The sequence below is a fragment of the Somniosus microcephalus genome, chromosome 3 (assembly GCF_052327205.1).
Source record: "Somniosus microcephalus isolate GS21.2 chromosome 3, FLI_Smic_1.0, whole genome shotgun sequence".
Taxonomy (NCBI): domain Eukaryota; kingdom Metazoa; phylum Chordata; class Chondrichthyes; order Squaliformes; family Somniosidae; genus Somniosus; species Somniosus microcephalus.
This window is the reverse complement of record NC_140989.1, coordinates 57,278,589-57,295,669: the sequence shown is the minus strand read 5'-3', so window position 1 is coordinate 57,295,669 and position 17,081 is coordinate 57,278,589. Positions and strand designations below refer to the sequence as shown.

Below are 17,081 nucleotides of genomic sequence, written 5' to 3'. Positions count from 1 at the left end.
ACTACATAATACTGCGGTACAGAGGGATCTGGTGTCCTCGTACATGAAACACAAAAAGTTAGCATGCAGGTAGAGCAAGTAATTCGGAAGGCAAATGGAATGTTGGCCTTTATTGCAAGGGGGATGGAATATAAAAGTAGGGAAGTCTTGCTACAACTGTACAGGGCACTGGTGAGATCACACCTAGAGTACTGCATGCAGTTTTGGCCTCCTTATTTAAGGAGGTATACACTTGCATTGAAGGCAGTTCAGAGAAGGATCACTAGGTTAATTCCTGAGATGAAGGGGTATTCTTATGAAGAAAGGTTGAGCAGGTTGGGCCTATACTTGTTGGAGTTTAGAAGAATGAGAGGTGATCTTATTGAAACATATAAGATTCTGAAGGGGCTTGACAGGGTAGATGCAGGGAGGATGTTTCCCCTCATGGGGGAATCTAGAACTATGGGCCATAGTTTCAGGATAAGGGGTCACCCATTTAAAACGGAGAGGAGGAGGAATTTCTCCTCTCAGAGGGTCGTGAATCTTTGGAATTCTCTACCCCAGAGAGCTGTGGAGGTGGAGTCATTGAATATATTCAAGGCAGAGATAGACAGATATTTGAGCTACAGGGGAGTCAAGGGTTATGGGGAACAGGCGGGAAAGTGGTGTTGAGGCCAAGATCAGACCAGCCACGATCTTTTTGAATGGTGGGGCAGGCTTGAGGGGCCAAATGGCCTACTCCTGCTCCTATTTCTTATGTTCCTATATAGGCTACACCACCTCCTTACATATCTACTTTTCTTCCTGAACACCCTATATTCCTGCATATTGCATTCATTAACATCTTCTGGTGTTAGCCATGTTTCTGATATTGCTAAAGCATAGTTCCCTATTGACACACCAACCTCAAGTTGAACCATCTTATTCCCAGTTCTTCTAGCATTCAATTACTGGCACCTTTATTATAGATCTCTACCTTTTACCTGAAACCAACACACAATGAGACTGTCTATTTGCAACATTGCCAGATCATATATTTTTTTTCAAATTTGTAAAGGTACCTGACAGTACAATCCAAATGTCAGTTCACAGTGCAATGCATGGCATTACAGGTAATCATCTGACAGTATTCTCTGACTATATATGCTGTGTCTATATGCATCTCTTCACTTCACCTGAGAAGGAGCAGCGCTGGAAAGATTGTGATTTCAAATAAAGCTGTTGGACTATAACCTGGTGTTGTGTGACTTCATAGGTTTGACGCTTGTTCGTGTATTTAAAAGGACCCATTTTATTTGCCTCGCTGGATACTTTACGGCTGGCTGTGACAAGGTCCACTTGCTGTTATCTACAGTGATTGTTCTCAATTTAAAATTAGTCATTGATGAAAATAGAAGCGTAGCACCGGCGCTGGATGCATGCACCGTAGAAACATCCTTATCTCCCATACACAATTATCTTTCCCCAGCATAACCCTGCCCCGGGGGCAGACGGTTTAACGTGGCTGTGCTGACGTGTGAACAACGCACTGAGAAATTAAATGAGACTGGTCTCCTGTAAGCTCGTGAGGTATAAATAGAGGTGCAGGGATGCAGTGAACACGGAGTCCTCTAGGTGCTTCTCTGGGTCCATCTGAGCAGTGAAGTCCTCCAGTCTGGCCAGCATGGAATACGCCAAACAGATAGTCACTGCAGAAACTAACGGCGTGTGCTGTGCCAAGAAGTTAGTAACCAGTTGTTTTGATGGCTACAGCGATTTGACTTTAGAGTCTAAGAAAGTCACGGTGCAATGGAAAGACGATAAGACGCGGAGCGGAGAAGATGCACTGGCTGCCTTGGAGGAAGCCTACACAAGCATCCTGAGAGGGTTAGGGGAGAATCCAGAGAGGCAGGGGTTGCTGAAGACTCCCAGGAGAGCCGCGAAAGCCATGCAGTTCTTCACCAAAGGTTATCAGGACAACATTCCCGGTAAGGTTTTTTAATCTACTCGACTAGAGCGCTGGTTTTTTTTGTTGTTGCAATTTCTAACCATATATTAGACTAGGTCAGGAGCAATAAAAATGGTTAAAGGTTACTTAATGAAGGAATTCACTTAGCATTTTGAGAGCTGCAATATAACAGCAGATAAACTGACTTATTTTACACTGACTCGCAAAGAATCTTGATTAACCCCACTGTCTAGTTAAGATTTAAGTAACCAGAAACTGGTTTGACGCAGATTGATACAGGGCGAGTGAAACTCCGTTGGGTTTGAGTTACCGTCCAGTTTTTGTGAGTTTAGAGAACACAGTTTAAACCAATTCTGTCTACATTATTGTTCAGTCTTTGCTAAAAAATAAATAAAAGTAATGTCAAAACCTCTTATACCTTTAGTGATGCTTTTCTCCATCTGGTCTGCCACCATCTGGGAACCATAGGAGGGAGCACGTTTGATATTGCCTGTGCGGCTAAAACTGCATGTGTCTCTGGAGTTGCCACATGCTGAGGTACTAACTGAGTACTTTGGCAGCAGCCGCTTCTTTAGTGAAGACTGATGCAATGTCACAGTAAAGGAGGAAGTAATAGAGAAATTGGATAGGATAAAAATAGATAAAGAGGAGGTACTACAAAGGTTGGCAGTGCTCAAAGTAGAAAAGTCACCCGGTCCGGATGGGATGCATCCTAGGTTGCTGAGAAGTAAGGGTGGAAATTGTGGAAGCTCTGGTCACAATCTTCCAATCCTCCTTAGGTATGGGAGTATTGCAAATGTTACACCCCTGTTCAAAAAAGGGGCGAGGGATAAACCCAGCAACTTGCAGGCCAGTCAGCCTAAGGTTGATAGTGGGGAAATTGTTAGAGACATTAATCTGGGACAAAATTAATTGGCACTTGAAAAAGTATGTGTTAATAAATGAAAGCCAGCACAGATTTGTTAAAGGCAAATCGTGTTTGCCTAACTTGATTGGGTTCTTTGATAAAGAAACAGAGAAGGATGATGAGGCTAGTGAGGTTGGTGTGTATATGGACTTTCAAAAGGCGTTTGATAAAGTACCACATAACAGACTTGTTAGCAAAATTGAAGCCCATGTGATTAAAGAGGCAGTTACTGCGTGGATACAAAATTGGCTAAGGGACAGAAAGATGAGAGTAGTAGGGAACAGTTGTTTTTCAGACTGCAGGGAAGTGTGCAGTGGTGTCATCTCCAGGACAACTGCTCCCTTCCAGGCTATGATAGTGCAGTACTACAATCATTAGGCTATCAGGGCTCTTGCGTTCAAAATCCCAACCTGGCAATTTAGGAAACTGAATTCAATAAATCCAGTAAGTTGTAAGCTGTGCTGGGAAAAAATGACCATGAAAGCTGCTGGATTATCGTGAAAACCCAACTGGTTCACTAATGCCCTTCAGGAAAGGGAGCCTGTCACCCCTATTTGGTCTGACCTACATATAACTCCAGCCCCACACTACATGGTTGACTCTTAATGCTCTCAGGCCAACTAGGGATGGACAATAAATGTTGTTTTGCTAGTGTCACCCACAGAATTTTTGAAAAATGATCCACTCTTCTAGAATCTTTGCTTTAATCAGCTGCAAAACTTTTTTTCCTGCAGCTGTACCTAGAATTCCTTTCCCTCATTGGACGTGCACCCAACCATTCTACAATTTTCCCACCAAGATTTTACTGTGCAGAGTGAATGCATAGGGACAACATTTGCGGTCGGAGGCTTCCTGCGGGCGGATGTCTCCGACCTGCAAAACTTCTACAAATGTACCTGGTGGCCTGGGGGATACGGAGGCTTGCGATCCTGGGCCTCTCCAGGTCCGCGCGGGCAGAGGTCCCCGTATCCCAGGGGCGCAAGTGGTTTGTAGGCACTCCTGGGATCACATGGGCCAGCCCAACCAATAAAAGAAGGGAATCCCCATTCATACTTATTGAAGTTCCGTACGTATGGAACTCCAATAAGTATGATTGGGGATCACTTAAAAAATACATGAACACATGAAATAATTTTTTTTAATTACATATTTAAAATTAATTAAAATGCCATTTAATTAAATATTTCAAACAAAAATTAAATTTTTAAAAAATGATATGTTTTTACAGGGCTAAAAATAAACTTACCTTATTGAAGAGTATTTTTAATTCATAAATGAGTGAAAACATTTCACACAGAATCACAGAAACCCCACAGTGCAGATAGAGGCCATTTCGGCCCATCGAGCCTGCACCGACACATATCCCACCCGATCCCTGTAACCCCTACACCAACACATATCCCACCCTATCCCCGTAACCCCACATATTTAATCCCCCTAACACTAAGGGTCAATTTATCATAGCCGATCAACCTAACCCGCACATCTTTGGACTGTGGGAGGAAACCAGAGCACCCGGAGGAAACCCACGCAAACACGGGGAGAATGTGCAAACGCCACACAGACAGTCACCCAAGGCCGGATTCGAACCCGGGTCCCTGGCGCTGTGAGGCAACAGTGCTAACCACTATGCCACCGTGCTGAAAATATTTTTCTATTTTTTAAATCTCTTATGCTGGTAAAAGCAGGCCTTATACCTGCTTTAACCAGGCGTAAGAATTTGACAGGCATTCAGCGGGCGGAAGTTGGGCAAATAGTGCAACTCTCCACCCGCAGAGGCCCTTCTCCCGGGGATGCGGAAGATCTGTCGAGAGAATTTTTGACAGATCGCAAGTGCCGGGTTTTAGCGCATGCGCTTTGCACGCCGAAACCTGTAACATGCGCGGCTCCTACGGGCGCGTACACACCTCGTATGTACCCGTAGGGGTTGCAATATATGGCCCACAGTCAACTTTTGCCTCATTATAACTCTTTCCCGAACTATAGGTGTTCAATATTCATGTTGTTTCTACTGGTTTAATGGGCCAGTCTTTGCCACCTTGTTTAGTTAAAAACATCAAGATAAATAATTTATATGTGCAGTGAAAATATATGAACTTCAAAGTAATGGATGTGTGCACTGCAAATAAGTACAGAAATAGATGCAATTTGCATTTTTGAAATTATGATTATTTTTTGTACTTCTGGTAGTTTCCAAAAGTCTCATCACCCAAGAAGGTATCTAAAGCAGATTCTAAATTTGTAATAAGGACATAGACATAAAGCAGGTGATCACATCACAGAGGATGCTGTTCATGACTTTGATTAGGGTCATTTTGATGCTGTGAGAAGGGCAGAAGCTAGACCAGAGGGATTTGCGCAGGGTGTTACAGGGAAGACTGGCACAGAGTCGGAAGGCAATGACATGTTCAAGAACCTTAGAGGAGAAAGGAGGTTGGAGATGGGGTGGTAATTAGTGTTATCAGGAGGGTCGAGGGTGAGTTTTTGTGAAGGGGATGATGATGATGATGATGATTTTGAAATCCAAATGCTTAGAATTCTTTTTCTTTGTTATTTTTCAATATAGTTGAGCTCCCTTGGCATTGCACACAATGTGTCAAGACTAAGTGTAGGCTTCAGGGTTAGAGGGTAGGGCATAATTGCACTACAGCATGCAAACATAATTCAGTATCTGAGTTAAGTTTTCATTTATCCAACCCACTCAAAGAAAGACTTGCATTTATATAGCACCTTTTATGACCACCGGACGTCTTAAAGCACTTTACAGCTAATTAAGTACTTTTGAAGTGTAGTCACTGTTGTAATGTGAGAAACACTGCAGCCAATTTGCGCACAGCAAGGTCCCATAAACAGCAATGCAATAATACCCAGATAATCCATTTTTGTTATGTTGGTTGAGGGATAAATATTGGCCAGGACACCGGGGATAACTCCCCTGCTCTTCTTCGAAATAGTGCCATGGGATCTTTTACGTCCACCTGAGAGAGAAGACAGAGCCTCAGTTTAATGTCTCATCCGAAAGACGGCACCTACGATAGTGCAGCACTCCCTCAGCACTGCACTGGAGTGTCAGCCTAGCTTTCTGTGGTCAAGTCCCTGGAGTGGGACTTGAACCCACGACCTTCTGAATCAGAGGCGAGAGTGCTACCCACTGAGCCATGGCTGACACTCAGCACAATCCATAATCATGCCAACGTACAATGTGGGTGACAAAAAGACAAACATATACAGGAATGAAGAAATGCAAGATTCTTTTTAAAAAATTGAAACCACATAAATCGAGAGGATTCAATTTGCTTCTTAGGTGGCTCAATGCATCATGTGGAGAGGGGGCAGATGCGGGGGGTGGGGGGTGCGGGAGTGGGTGTTGAAGTGGAGAAGCAACAACAAGAAGAGAAAACAACACCAAAAACACAATGGAATCTACCAAGCAACAGCCAGCCACCAGTTTAACATCAAACAGAAAAGTTCAAACACAGGGGAAAATCTTCAAATTGAATTCCTCTCCTCAGAAACCCATTAAATTGGGTTTCGGACATCAAATGCAATTTGTTAAAACATTAGCTATAAGACTAAATTTTAAACACAGAAGGCCCCCCCGAGGTGTGAGTGTCTGTGCTGGTGCTGGGTCCGCTTAATTCTGCTGCCACTGCACCCTCAGAGGTTGCAGCTTCCTCTGAGGAGTCTTCTGGCTCAGGCTATTCCTCCTGGACAGTGGGGAGGGGGGCTGTCGATGGTCCTGTGTGGGGAGTAAAGGCATGAGTTAGACATGTAATATTAACGTAGCATGCACATAGAATTGTGCAGATGATCATAAGTCAATCTGTATGAGCATCAGATGCCATATCAGTCACTCATGCAATGTAAATGAGAGAGATGCAAATCTATTCTGTCACCAGCTTGCTCTGCTGTGCCTGTCTGACCGTCCCCCACTTACACATCCTCAGCACCTCCAAGTATCTCCGGGGCTGCCTCCTCAGCATTGGTGAGATGGGCTACGGAAGGTGGCCCTCCTTCTGTCTTAGCCCTCTCTCTCTTATTGTGGGCTCACTTTTCCTGCAATGAGGGACACAAGTGACATTTGAGTGAGAATGATGGAGTGAGTGCAGAGAATCCATAGCATAGATGCTCAGAAGGAGACAAAGATGGAGTGAGGTGCCAATACCAAGGGTCCTCCCTGGGCGTTATTAGTTGTTGTCATAGCAGCACAGTGATAGCGAGTGTGAGGGCAGCATAGTCGAATAGTGAAGTGATTGTGTACATAGAGAGAGAGAGTGATGGTTAAGGGTGCAAGGGATGTAAGGGTAAAGTGGGATGTGCAGGAGTAGGTTGACAATGCAGAGTGCTGGTGATGAGAGGAGACGGGGAGCAGATTGAGGCCAAGGGTGATGTTATACTCACTTTTACTAAGTGGACCAGGTCATTGAACCTTTTTCTGCACTGCACCCCGGTTCGAGGACACATGGATCTGGAGCTCAGCTCCTGAGCAATTTGCAGCCAGACTGCTTTTGTTTGCTTCTGGCCAGAGGATGGAAAGAGTACCTCTCTGCGCCCTCTGACTCCCTCCACAAGAGCATGGAGGGAGCCATCATCAAATCTGGGAGAGGCCTTGGCCCTTTGAGGTAGTCATGGCAGCCGTTGTAATAGGCAAATCCAGCAGCAAATAATGAGAGAATGAACCAAGGCTGCACGGGCCCCTTAAAGGCAGCAGGCTCACAGACGTCAGCAGAGGCGAGTTCCAGACCCAAAACATTAATTGGCCAGGGGAGTGCACACACAGGGACTCAATTGCCCAATTAGGGCAAAATCGCAAATTTTTACCGGCTGAAAGTGGCGGCAGGATCGGAACCTGCCGACCACCTGCCCCGCACCCAACCCGCCACCAATGGGAAAATCGCAGCCCTGGTTTTCCGGAGTTTCCACATTGACTTATATAAGGTGAAACTTTAATATGTCCCCTACAAGGCAGATGGTAAACTCCGGGCGGGACCAGGGTTGCGGACTCCCTAAACAGAAGGTTCCTACTCCTGCCCTGGAAGGGGGACTTGGCGCTGTGAGGTGTACCAACCTCTACCAGGGTATGTGTGACCCCCTACAAATGGGGTCCAGGCAAACCAAACAACATTGAACCCTAAAGAACCTGAAAATCAAAATAAAACCTCCCTGGATTACCCCCTCCCACTCAATCAGAGCATTGCCATGGTCGGTAGAGGCCTGGATAATACCTACCCAGGGCAGAAAAAAGCCAGAGCTTCTCACAGCATTGGGCAAGCGGGCACCAGAGATGCATCCAAAGTGGCACTTGTGCTCGCCGATCCTATGCTAATGAAATGACCTCCCACTGACCCCGCAAACTCTGGCAGGGCAGTGCTGGCGAGCATGGTCCGGTTCAATTCTGGCATAACTGCTGGGATTGCGACCCAAGCAAATTCTATCCTTCAATTCCTTTGATGCAGACCTGGCAGTATGGAAAATTCTGCAAACTTCTGTTAACTTGTGTGGTAAAAATATTCAATCGAAGCTTCCACTTTTGAGACAGGCTGAGGCCTTCAAATTAAAACTTTAATGAAGATATTAAAAGATACAAAAGACAATTCAATGGATAAGTTGAATCATGGTATTGTGAAATATTATTTTCGTAAACTTTGCACTCCACCATCTCTCTCAGCCCTCTGTCAGCCTAATACATCTTCTGAAGTTTGTAGAACACAAAACAAACGCTACACAGGTGTGTAATTAGTACACTGTTACTTTTTCTCATGCAGACATACATTGACATAGCCCCTTTAAAAACTCTAATATAAATTTTACTTCAATTAATCTTTTTAAATTTGTCCTCTTGTTTTTCAAAAATTATTTGTGGAAAAGCTACTGAACCAAAAGCTGAAGAAAAATATAGCGTAAGTACAGCTGACTGAACAATACCGATGCATCCTGAGACACTGTATGTGCTCAGCCTGCACAATCCAACTTCAGCTCAGAGACACAGCTTTGGGCAAAAATATCAACTCAACTTTAAGGAGATGCTGAGACCTACAAATAAAAACATTAATGAAGGCATAAAAAGAGAATTCAATGGATAAATGTAATCAAGTTATTACAAAATATGTAAGATTTGATTTTTTTATTTTGTTTAAACCCGTATTTTGGGCAGTAGAAATTTCAGTTACTGAGGGAAAAAAATGTTGGGTTAAAAAAGATAATCAGAAAGCACACATAGAGAATTATGGGAACCCGGTGGGTACAGTGCACAATCATTGAGTGATATATTTCTCAGTATAAAATAGCTACTATTGTGTGTGACCGTGTGACACATTTAGCATTGAAAATGCCTATAACAGCACCACCTACAGAGGTAACGGGTATTGCAGATACTTAGGGGGGAATTTTTCAGGGGGTTCAGCGGGCGCGTTTGGTGGCGGATCGGGTGGGAATTTTTTTTTTTGATATTGGGCAGGGAACCCGCTGTCAACCCGCCTCCATGTTAGTCTCCCAGATGTCGGGTCTGTCATCGCTGACCAGCCCGACACGCAGCAGCGGGGGGGCGAGGCAATTTAATAGAAGATAGTAGCAGGAGTAGGCCATTCAGCCCCTCGAATTTAGATTATTAAGAGATTGTTAACAGGCACTTAAACACTATTTGAAGCTCACCTTTAGATTTTATGAGTTCTCCCACAGCATCCCCGCTGCTCGGGGATCACATCAGGTAAGGAGGTCGGGAGTTGTGTCAGCATGGAATGATTTCTTAACTTGACAGCTGCAAATGGTCTACAAAAGTTCCCATTTCATAGCGTTTCACTTTCCAAGGTTAGAAGCTGTTGCTTACTGCATTTGGAAGACTGATTGAGCTTTATGCAGCTTGCAAGTGTTTGGAGCAAACTTTGTATCCAGTGTCACCTCATTGGAACAACCTCACTCACCATTGACAGATCGCTTCTGTCATCTCAGCCTCACCTGCCATCTATTACATCAGCATCAGTGCCCTTGAAAAATTCTCACCTTGGTCCTCAAAATCCCACCATGATCACCCAACACCAGCAGCACCAAGCAAACCAGCAGCACCAACAACAACACCAACCTTCTCTGCAATCAACTAATGCTGCACAGGACACAGGGCATCAGCACCCAACCACATTGCTGCCCGGGACGCCAGGGATGGCCTCACCATAGCCAGATTTACATCACTTGACGCTGCACACCCTGGCTGCCACATGATGTGCCAGTTTGGCACCACCCCACACCAACACCATAAAGCATCCCTACAATGCCCAAGCCATTCCTTTCATACTCATCACCATTGCAGTGGGTACCATTATGTCTCACCATTCACTGCAACTCAAGATGCCACTTCCAAAGGTGGACACAAATCTGTCCAAGAACGCAAAGTGTTGAAAATAAAGATTTCAATCTTTGACAGCACATTAACAGAAACTTCACATGAACATTGGCTAAAACACACAAGTGCCTACCCTTGTGCGTTGTTAGTTGGTATGATTGGACTAGGATGAGGGCGAGTCTGAGGGGTGGCTAGTGAGATGGGGAAGTGATAATGTAGATAGAGAGAGATGGGTGGATGTGCAAGGTAAGTGGGTGTGAGTAAGGATGTGCAGGAGCAGGGTAGGGAAGACAGAGTGATGGGGATGTGATGAGTGGCATAGCAGGATGAGGTTGAGTGTGGCTTTGCAGTAACGTTTTGTGATCTACTGAGATCATTGAAAGGTTTGTGCCACTGCAGCCTGGTCCTCCTGACCACATCCCTGCTTGTGCCCTCCTGTGCAATGTGCAACCAGGTTGTGTTGATCTCCTGGGGAGGTCTCTTCCGCCCATGGGAAGGGAAGAGGACCTCCCTGCGTGCTGTGACACCCTGAGAGAGCCTGGGTGCAGTCGTGCACCTCTGTGCAGGGCTGCAGCAGCAGTGCGGACCTGAGAGGAGCGGCGAGGCGGCAGTGGCGGTACAAAGAGAGCCTGAGGTGCAGGTAGGCCCCACAGCAGCAGCAGCGGTGGCAGAGCGGACCTGGGAAGAGTGGTGAGGCGGCAGCAGCGGTAATAACTCAGCACCGGCAGAATTTTCAGAGTAAAGTCAGAAGTCAAAAGTGAAATCGGCACAAGGGGAAGGAGCTAATTGGTGAGTATCTGGCAAGTGTTTTTACTTGGCTTTCTTAAAGTTTTAAAGTTTATTCCAACTAGGTTAGTAAATGGTCTGTTAATTAGAGGTGTGGCAGGGCAGCTCACACCCGTGGAATGCACATCCTGTGCCATGTGGGAAGTCCTGGACACCTCCCGTGGTCTGGATGACCACATGTGCGGGAAGTGTCGCCAGCTACAGCAGCTCGAGCACCGGGTTACGGAGCTTGAGCGGCGACTGCAGTCACTGCTGTGCATCTGCGAGGCTGAGAGCTACATGGATAGCACGTTTCAGGAGGTGGTCACCCTGCAGCTTAAGAGTGTGCAGGCAGAGAGGGAATGGGTGACCGTCAGACAGAAGAGGAGGACCAGGCAGGTAGTACAGGAGTCCCCTGAGCCCATCTTGCTCACCAACCAGTATTCGGTGCTGAGTACTGGTGAGGGCGATGGTTCCTCTGGGGAGTGCAGCCAGAGCCAAGTCCACAGCACCATGGAAGGCTCAGCTGCACAGGCGTGGGGGAAGAGGAGAGGGAGAGCAATAGTGATAGGGGATTCAATAGTTAGGGGAGCAGACAGACGTTTCTGCGGCCCCAGATGTGACTCCAGGATGGTATTTTGCCTTCCTGGTTCCAGGGTCAAGGATGTCACTGAACGGCTGCAGGACATTCTGAGGGGGGAGGCTGAACAGCCAGAGGTCGTGGTCCATATCGGTGCCAACGACATAGGTAGGAAGAGGGATGAGGTCCTGCAGGCAGAGTTTATGGAGCTAGGAAAGAGGTTAAAAAGCAGGACCTCAAAGGTAGTAATACTACCAGTGCCACGTGCTAGTGAGTTCAGAAATAGGAAGATTATGAGGGGCATAGATAGGGTAGATAGAAAGGAACTTTTCCCCTTAGTAGAGGGGTCAATAACCAGGGGGTGTAGTTTCAAGGTAAGGGGCAGGAGGTTTAGAGGGGATTTGAGGAAAAACTTTTTCACCCAGAGGGTGGCTGGAATCTGGAACTCACTGCCTGAAAGAGTGGTAGAGGCAGGAACCCTCACAACATTCAAGAAGCATTTAGATGAGCATTTGAAATGCCATAGCATACAAGGCTACGGACCAAGTGCTGGAAAATGGGATTCGAATAGATAGGGCTTGATGGCCGGCGCGGACATGATGGGCCGAATGGCCTCTTTCTGTGCTGTATAACTCTATGACTAAGATAGAGCAGATGGATGCGTGGCTGGAGAGATGGTGTAGGAGGGAGGGCTTTAGATTCCTGAGAAATTGGAACCGTTTCTGGGGGAGGTGGGACCTCTACAAGCCAGACGGGTTGCACCGGAACGGGACCAATATCCTCGCGGGAGGGTTTGCTAGTGCTGTTGGGGAGGGTTTAAACTAGCTTGGCAGGGGGATGGGAACCTAATTATAGAGTCAAGAGGGAGGGAAGAAAAACTGGAATTGGAAAACAAAAATGTAGAAAGTAAATTGGGAAGACAGAGGAATCAAGGGCTAGATAATAGTCAACAAGGAGGTTTGCCTGTACTAAATGGTATATACTTCAATGCAAGGAGTATAGCGAACAAGGCAGATGAACTGAGGGCACAGGTAGATACTTGGGACTATGATATTATAGCTATTACAGAGACGTGGCTGAAAGAGGGGCAGGTATGGCAGCTCAACATTCCTGGTTACAGGATTTTCAGACGGGATAGAGAGGGAGGTAAATAGGGAGGGAGGGGGGTCACAGTATTGATTAAAGAAACTATTACAGCTGTGAGGAGGGATGATATGTTGGAGGGATCATCAAACGAGGCCATATGGGTCGAATTGAAAAACAAAAAAGGGGCGATCACACTGCTGGGAGTGTACTACAGACCCCCAAACAGTGAAAGGGAGATAGAAGAACAAATATGTAGACAAATTTCTGAGAAGTGCAAAAACTATAGGGCAGCAATTGTAGGGGATTTCAACTACCCCAATATTAACTGGGATAAAATTAGTGTGAAGGGTATAGAAGGAGCGGAATTCCTAAAATGCATCCAGGAGAACTTTTTTAGCCAGTATGTAGCAAGCCCAACAAGGGAGAGGGCGGTTCTGGACTTAGTTTTAGGGAATGAAGCTGGGCAGGTAGAAGGTGTATCAGTGGGGGAGCATTTTGGTGCTAGTGACTATAATTCTGTTAGCTTTAAGGTAGTTATGGAAAAGGACAAGGATAGACCAGGAATAAAAATTCTAAATTGGGGAAAAGCAAATTTTGCTAAGCTCAGAGGGGATTTAGCCATAGTGGACTGGAAACAGCTACCTGAAGGTAAATCAGTGTCAGAGCAGTGCGGGGCATTCAAGGAGGAGATCCGGAGGGTTCAGACCAAACATGTGCCCTTAAAGAAAAAAGGTGGGACTAACAAATCTAGAGCCCTTTGGATGTCTCGAGACATACAGGGTAAGATAAAGAAAAAAAGGGAGGTGTATGACAGATACCGAGGGCTAAATACTCCAGAATCTTTAGAGGAGTACAGAAAGTGCAGGGGTGCAATTAAAAATGATATTAGGAAAGCAAAGAGAGAGCATGAAAAATTCTTGGCAAGTAAAATCAAGGAAAACCCAAAGATGTTTTATAAATATATTAAGAGTAAGAGGATAACTAAAGAAAGGGTAGGGCCTATTGGAGATCATGAGGGTAATCTATGTGTGGAGGCGGGAGACGTCGGTAGGGTTCTTAATGAATACTTTGCGTCTGTTTTCACAAAGGAGAGGGGCGAAGCAGACATTGCTATCGGGGGGGGGAGGAGTGTGAAATATTAGATGAAATAAACATAGTGAGAGAGGAAGTATTAAAGGATTTAGCAGCTTTAAAAGTGGATAAATCCCCAGGCCCGGATGAAATGTATCCCAGGCTGTTAAGCAAAGCAAAAGAGGAAAGAGCAGAGGCCCTGACCATCATTTTTCAATCCTCTCTGGCTTCAGGTGTGGTGCCGGAGGACTGGAGGACTGCTAATGCGGTACCCTTGTTTAAAAAGGGAGCAAAGGATAGACTGAGTAATTACAGGCCAGTCAGCCTAACCTCGGTGGTGGGAAAATTATTGGAAAGAATTCTGAAGGACAGGATAAATCTTCATTTAGAAAGACACGGATTAATCAAGGATAGTCAGCACGGATTTGTTAAAGGAAGGTCGTGTCTGACAAACTTGACTGAATTTTTTGTGGCGGTAACAAGGAGGGTAGATGAGGGTAGTGCATTTGATGTAGTGTATATGGATTTTAGCAAGGCTTTTGATAAGGTTCCACATGGCAGACTGGTCATGACGTTGAAAGCCCATGGGATCCAGGGCAAAGTGTCAAGTTGGATTCAAAACTGGCTCAGAGACAGGAAGCAGAGGGTAATGATTGATGGGTGTTTTTGTGACTGGAAGGCTGTTTCCAGTGGGGTTCCGCAGGACTCAGTACTAGGTCCCTTGCTTTTTGTGGTATATATCAACGATCTTGACTTGAATATAAGGGGTATGATTAAGAAGTTTGCAGATGATACTAAAATCAGCTGTGTGGTTGATACTGAAGAAGGAAACTGTAGACTGCAGGAAGATATCAATAAATTGGTCAGGTGGTCAGAACAGTGGCAAATGGAATTCAATCTGGAGAAGTGTGAGGTAATGCATTTGGGGAGGGCTAACAAGGAAAGGGAATACACATTAAATGGTAGGACACTGAGTAGTGTAGAGGAACAAAGGGACCTTGGAGTGCATGTCCACAGATCCCTGAAGGTAGCAGGCCAAGTAGATAAGGTGGTTAAGAACGCATATGGAATGCTTGCCTTTATTAGCCGTGGCATAGAATACAAGAGCAGGGGGGTTATGCTTCAACTGTATAAAACACTAGTTAAGCCTCAGCTAGAGTACTGCGTGCAGTTCTGGTCACCACATTACAGGAAAGATGTGATTGCACTAGAGAGGGTACAGAGGAGATTTACAAGGATGTTGCTGGGAGTAGAGAATCTTAGCTATGAGGAAAGACTGGATAGGCTGGGTCTGTTTTCTTTGGAACAGAGGAGGCTGAGGTTATTGAGGTGTATAAAATTATGAGGGGCCTAGATAAAGTGGATAGAAAGGACCTTTTTCCCTTAGCAGAGGGGTCAAAAACCAGGGGGCACAGATTTAAAGTAATTGGGGGAAGGTTTAGAGGGGATTTGAGGGGAAATGTCTTCACCCAGAGGTTTGTGGGGGTCTGGAAGGATGGTAGAGGCAGGAACCCTAACCACATATAAAAAGTACTTGGATGTGCACTTGGGATGCTGTAACCTGCAGGGTTACAGGCCAAGAGCTGGGAAGTGGGATTAGGCTGGATAGCTCTTTGTTGGCCGGCGTGGACACAATGGGCCGAAATGGCCTCTTTCCGTGTTGTAACTTTCTATGATTTTATGTGTCAGTGTTTGCAGCACCTCAGTGTTGTAGAACACTGACAGCACAACTGTCAAAATCAATTTGCGCTTGGTCCCTTTAAGGTAACCTGCTGATGACGCATCATCAAATGACATCATCAGACCCGCTTCCTTCAGTTGGCCAGGAAATGCGCAGGGCAGGCGTAACAAGTACAATCAGCGTAAAATCTTTTCACAGAGCGGGCTGGAGCCAGCAGCATGGTCACACCCCGCCACCAACCCCGGCCGCACCGGACCCGCCAAGGTAGGCGAAATCGCGGCCTTAGTGACTGTTCAGTGAAATACGTGCCCCATGCACTGAATTTAATACATGTAAATCGATAGATTTTGGTGGCCTTATGCACATTAATGATATCATCAGGGGGCCTATCTGGATGAGATGATGAGCCCATCACTATTACAAATCTAAAGTAACACCAGTAAGTACAGTCATAAATCCAGGGCACCTTAATGATCTTGTTTATGCAACTCATGGTAGCCTTAAGAACTCATCCCGATTAGTTCTCCCAATTATGCCATCAGTAATCACTGTTCAAACAAAACTATTGAACATAAATCAAAGCAAATAAAATTCAAAGTCATTTTTAAATGAGAAATTTTTTAATTCTCTGTAATGGTGAATTTATCTTTAAATACTGATTTATTAAAATTGATGACCAATTATTTTATGGAAACAAAGGGATTCAGCTGGGGTGTGGTAACTTAAATATAGGCTGGTTTTCTCTCACAATAGATGTCAGCCTTGGCTCTGCAGTAGTAAGTGATGGGTTCAGGCCCCACTCAAGAATCCTGAGCACATAATCTCAGCTGATGCTCCAGTGCATTACGGAGGAAGCGCTGCACTGTCGGAGGTGCCGTCTTTTGGATGAGATGTTAAATTGAGGTGCTGTGTGTGCTATCTCAAGCTGGATGTAAAAGATCCCATAGTACTTTTTCCAAAGAGAAAGAGAGTTATCCTGGTGGCTTGCCCAGCATTTATCACTCAACCAACAACACTGAAATACTTTATTTGATTATTTATCTAGTTGCTCTTTGTGGGTCCTTGCTGTGCACAATTGCCTTCTGTTTTTCCCTACATTATGACAGTGGCTACACTTCAAAAGTAATTCTTTGGCTGTGACGTGCTTTGGGACATCCTGAGGTAATGAAAGGCGCTATATAAATGCAAGTTCTGAGAGTGGGTTTCAAACATGCAAATGCAGGCTTACCTTGAATTACTTGGCCTGTTCCCAGACCCTCCCAGTCGGCAGGGGTTCAGGGGCAGGCCACAACACTCTATTTTCTGGGCACACCTGTGCTGGGGCGTCCAGCAGGCATTCAAAAATGAGGTGGAAAGGTGGGAACGTCCACTCGTTTCATTAACATGGCTCCGACGTGCCTATACCAACTGCAGTTCAACCCTCTGCCTCTTTCTCCAGCCCCGCAGTAAAGCCCCAGAAATCTCAGGACAACATAAAATGGGCAAAGCCTTGCAAACTGGATAGTTGCCTCTTTTTCCTGTACAGTACCTTGTGCTTGAGTAAATGGGTATTTCTTGAGATGTTTTCAGTAATCTTGCATTTAATGTTTCTTCTGAAATTCTCGTTACTTTTTTCACTTGCTTTTGCTTGTCTTTAAAACTTACCCTATCTCCCACCCCACCAGATTCCTCGTAAAGTTTGAATACCAGCTTCTCATCCCTAATTCTATTCTTTACATCCCTACTTAA

The 17,081-nt window shown here is 45.3% G+C and overlaps 1 protein-coding gene across 1 annotated transcript in view; it reads left to right on the top strand.

The window, feature by feature from the left end:
• The first annotated feature begins 1,571 nt into the window (after nucleotides 1–1,571).
• gch2 (GTP cyclohydrolase 2) overlaps nucleotides 1,572–17,081 on the top strand; it is a 128,478-nt gene continuing 112,968 nt past the window's right edge. The window contains exon 1 of the mRNA XM_085980577.1: nucleotides 1,572–1,946. Within this exon, the coding sequence (XP_085836703.1) occupies nucleotides 1,643–1,946 (304 nt within the window). The 5' untranslated portion in view covers nucleotides 1,572–1,642. The remainder of the gene's footprint in view (nucleotides 1,947–17,081) is intronic.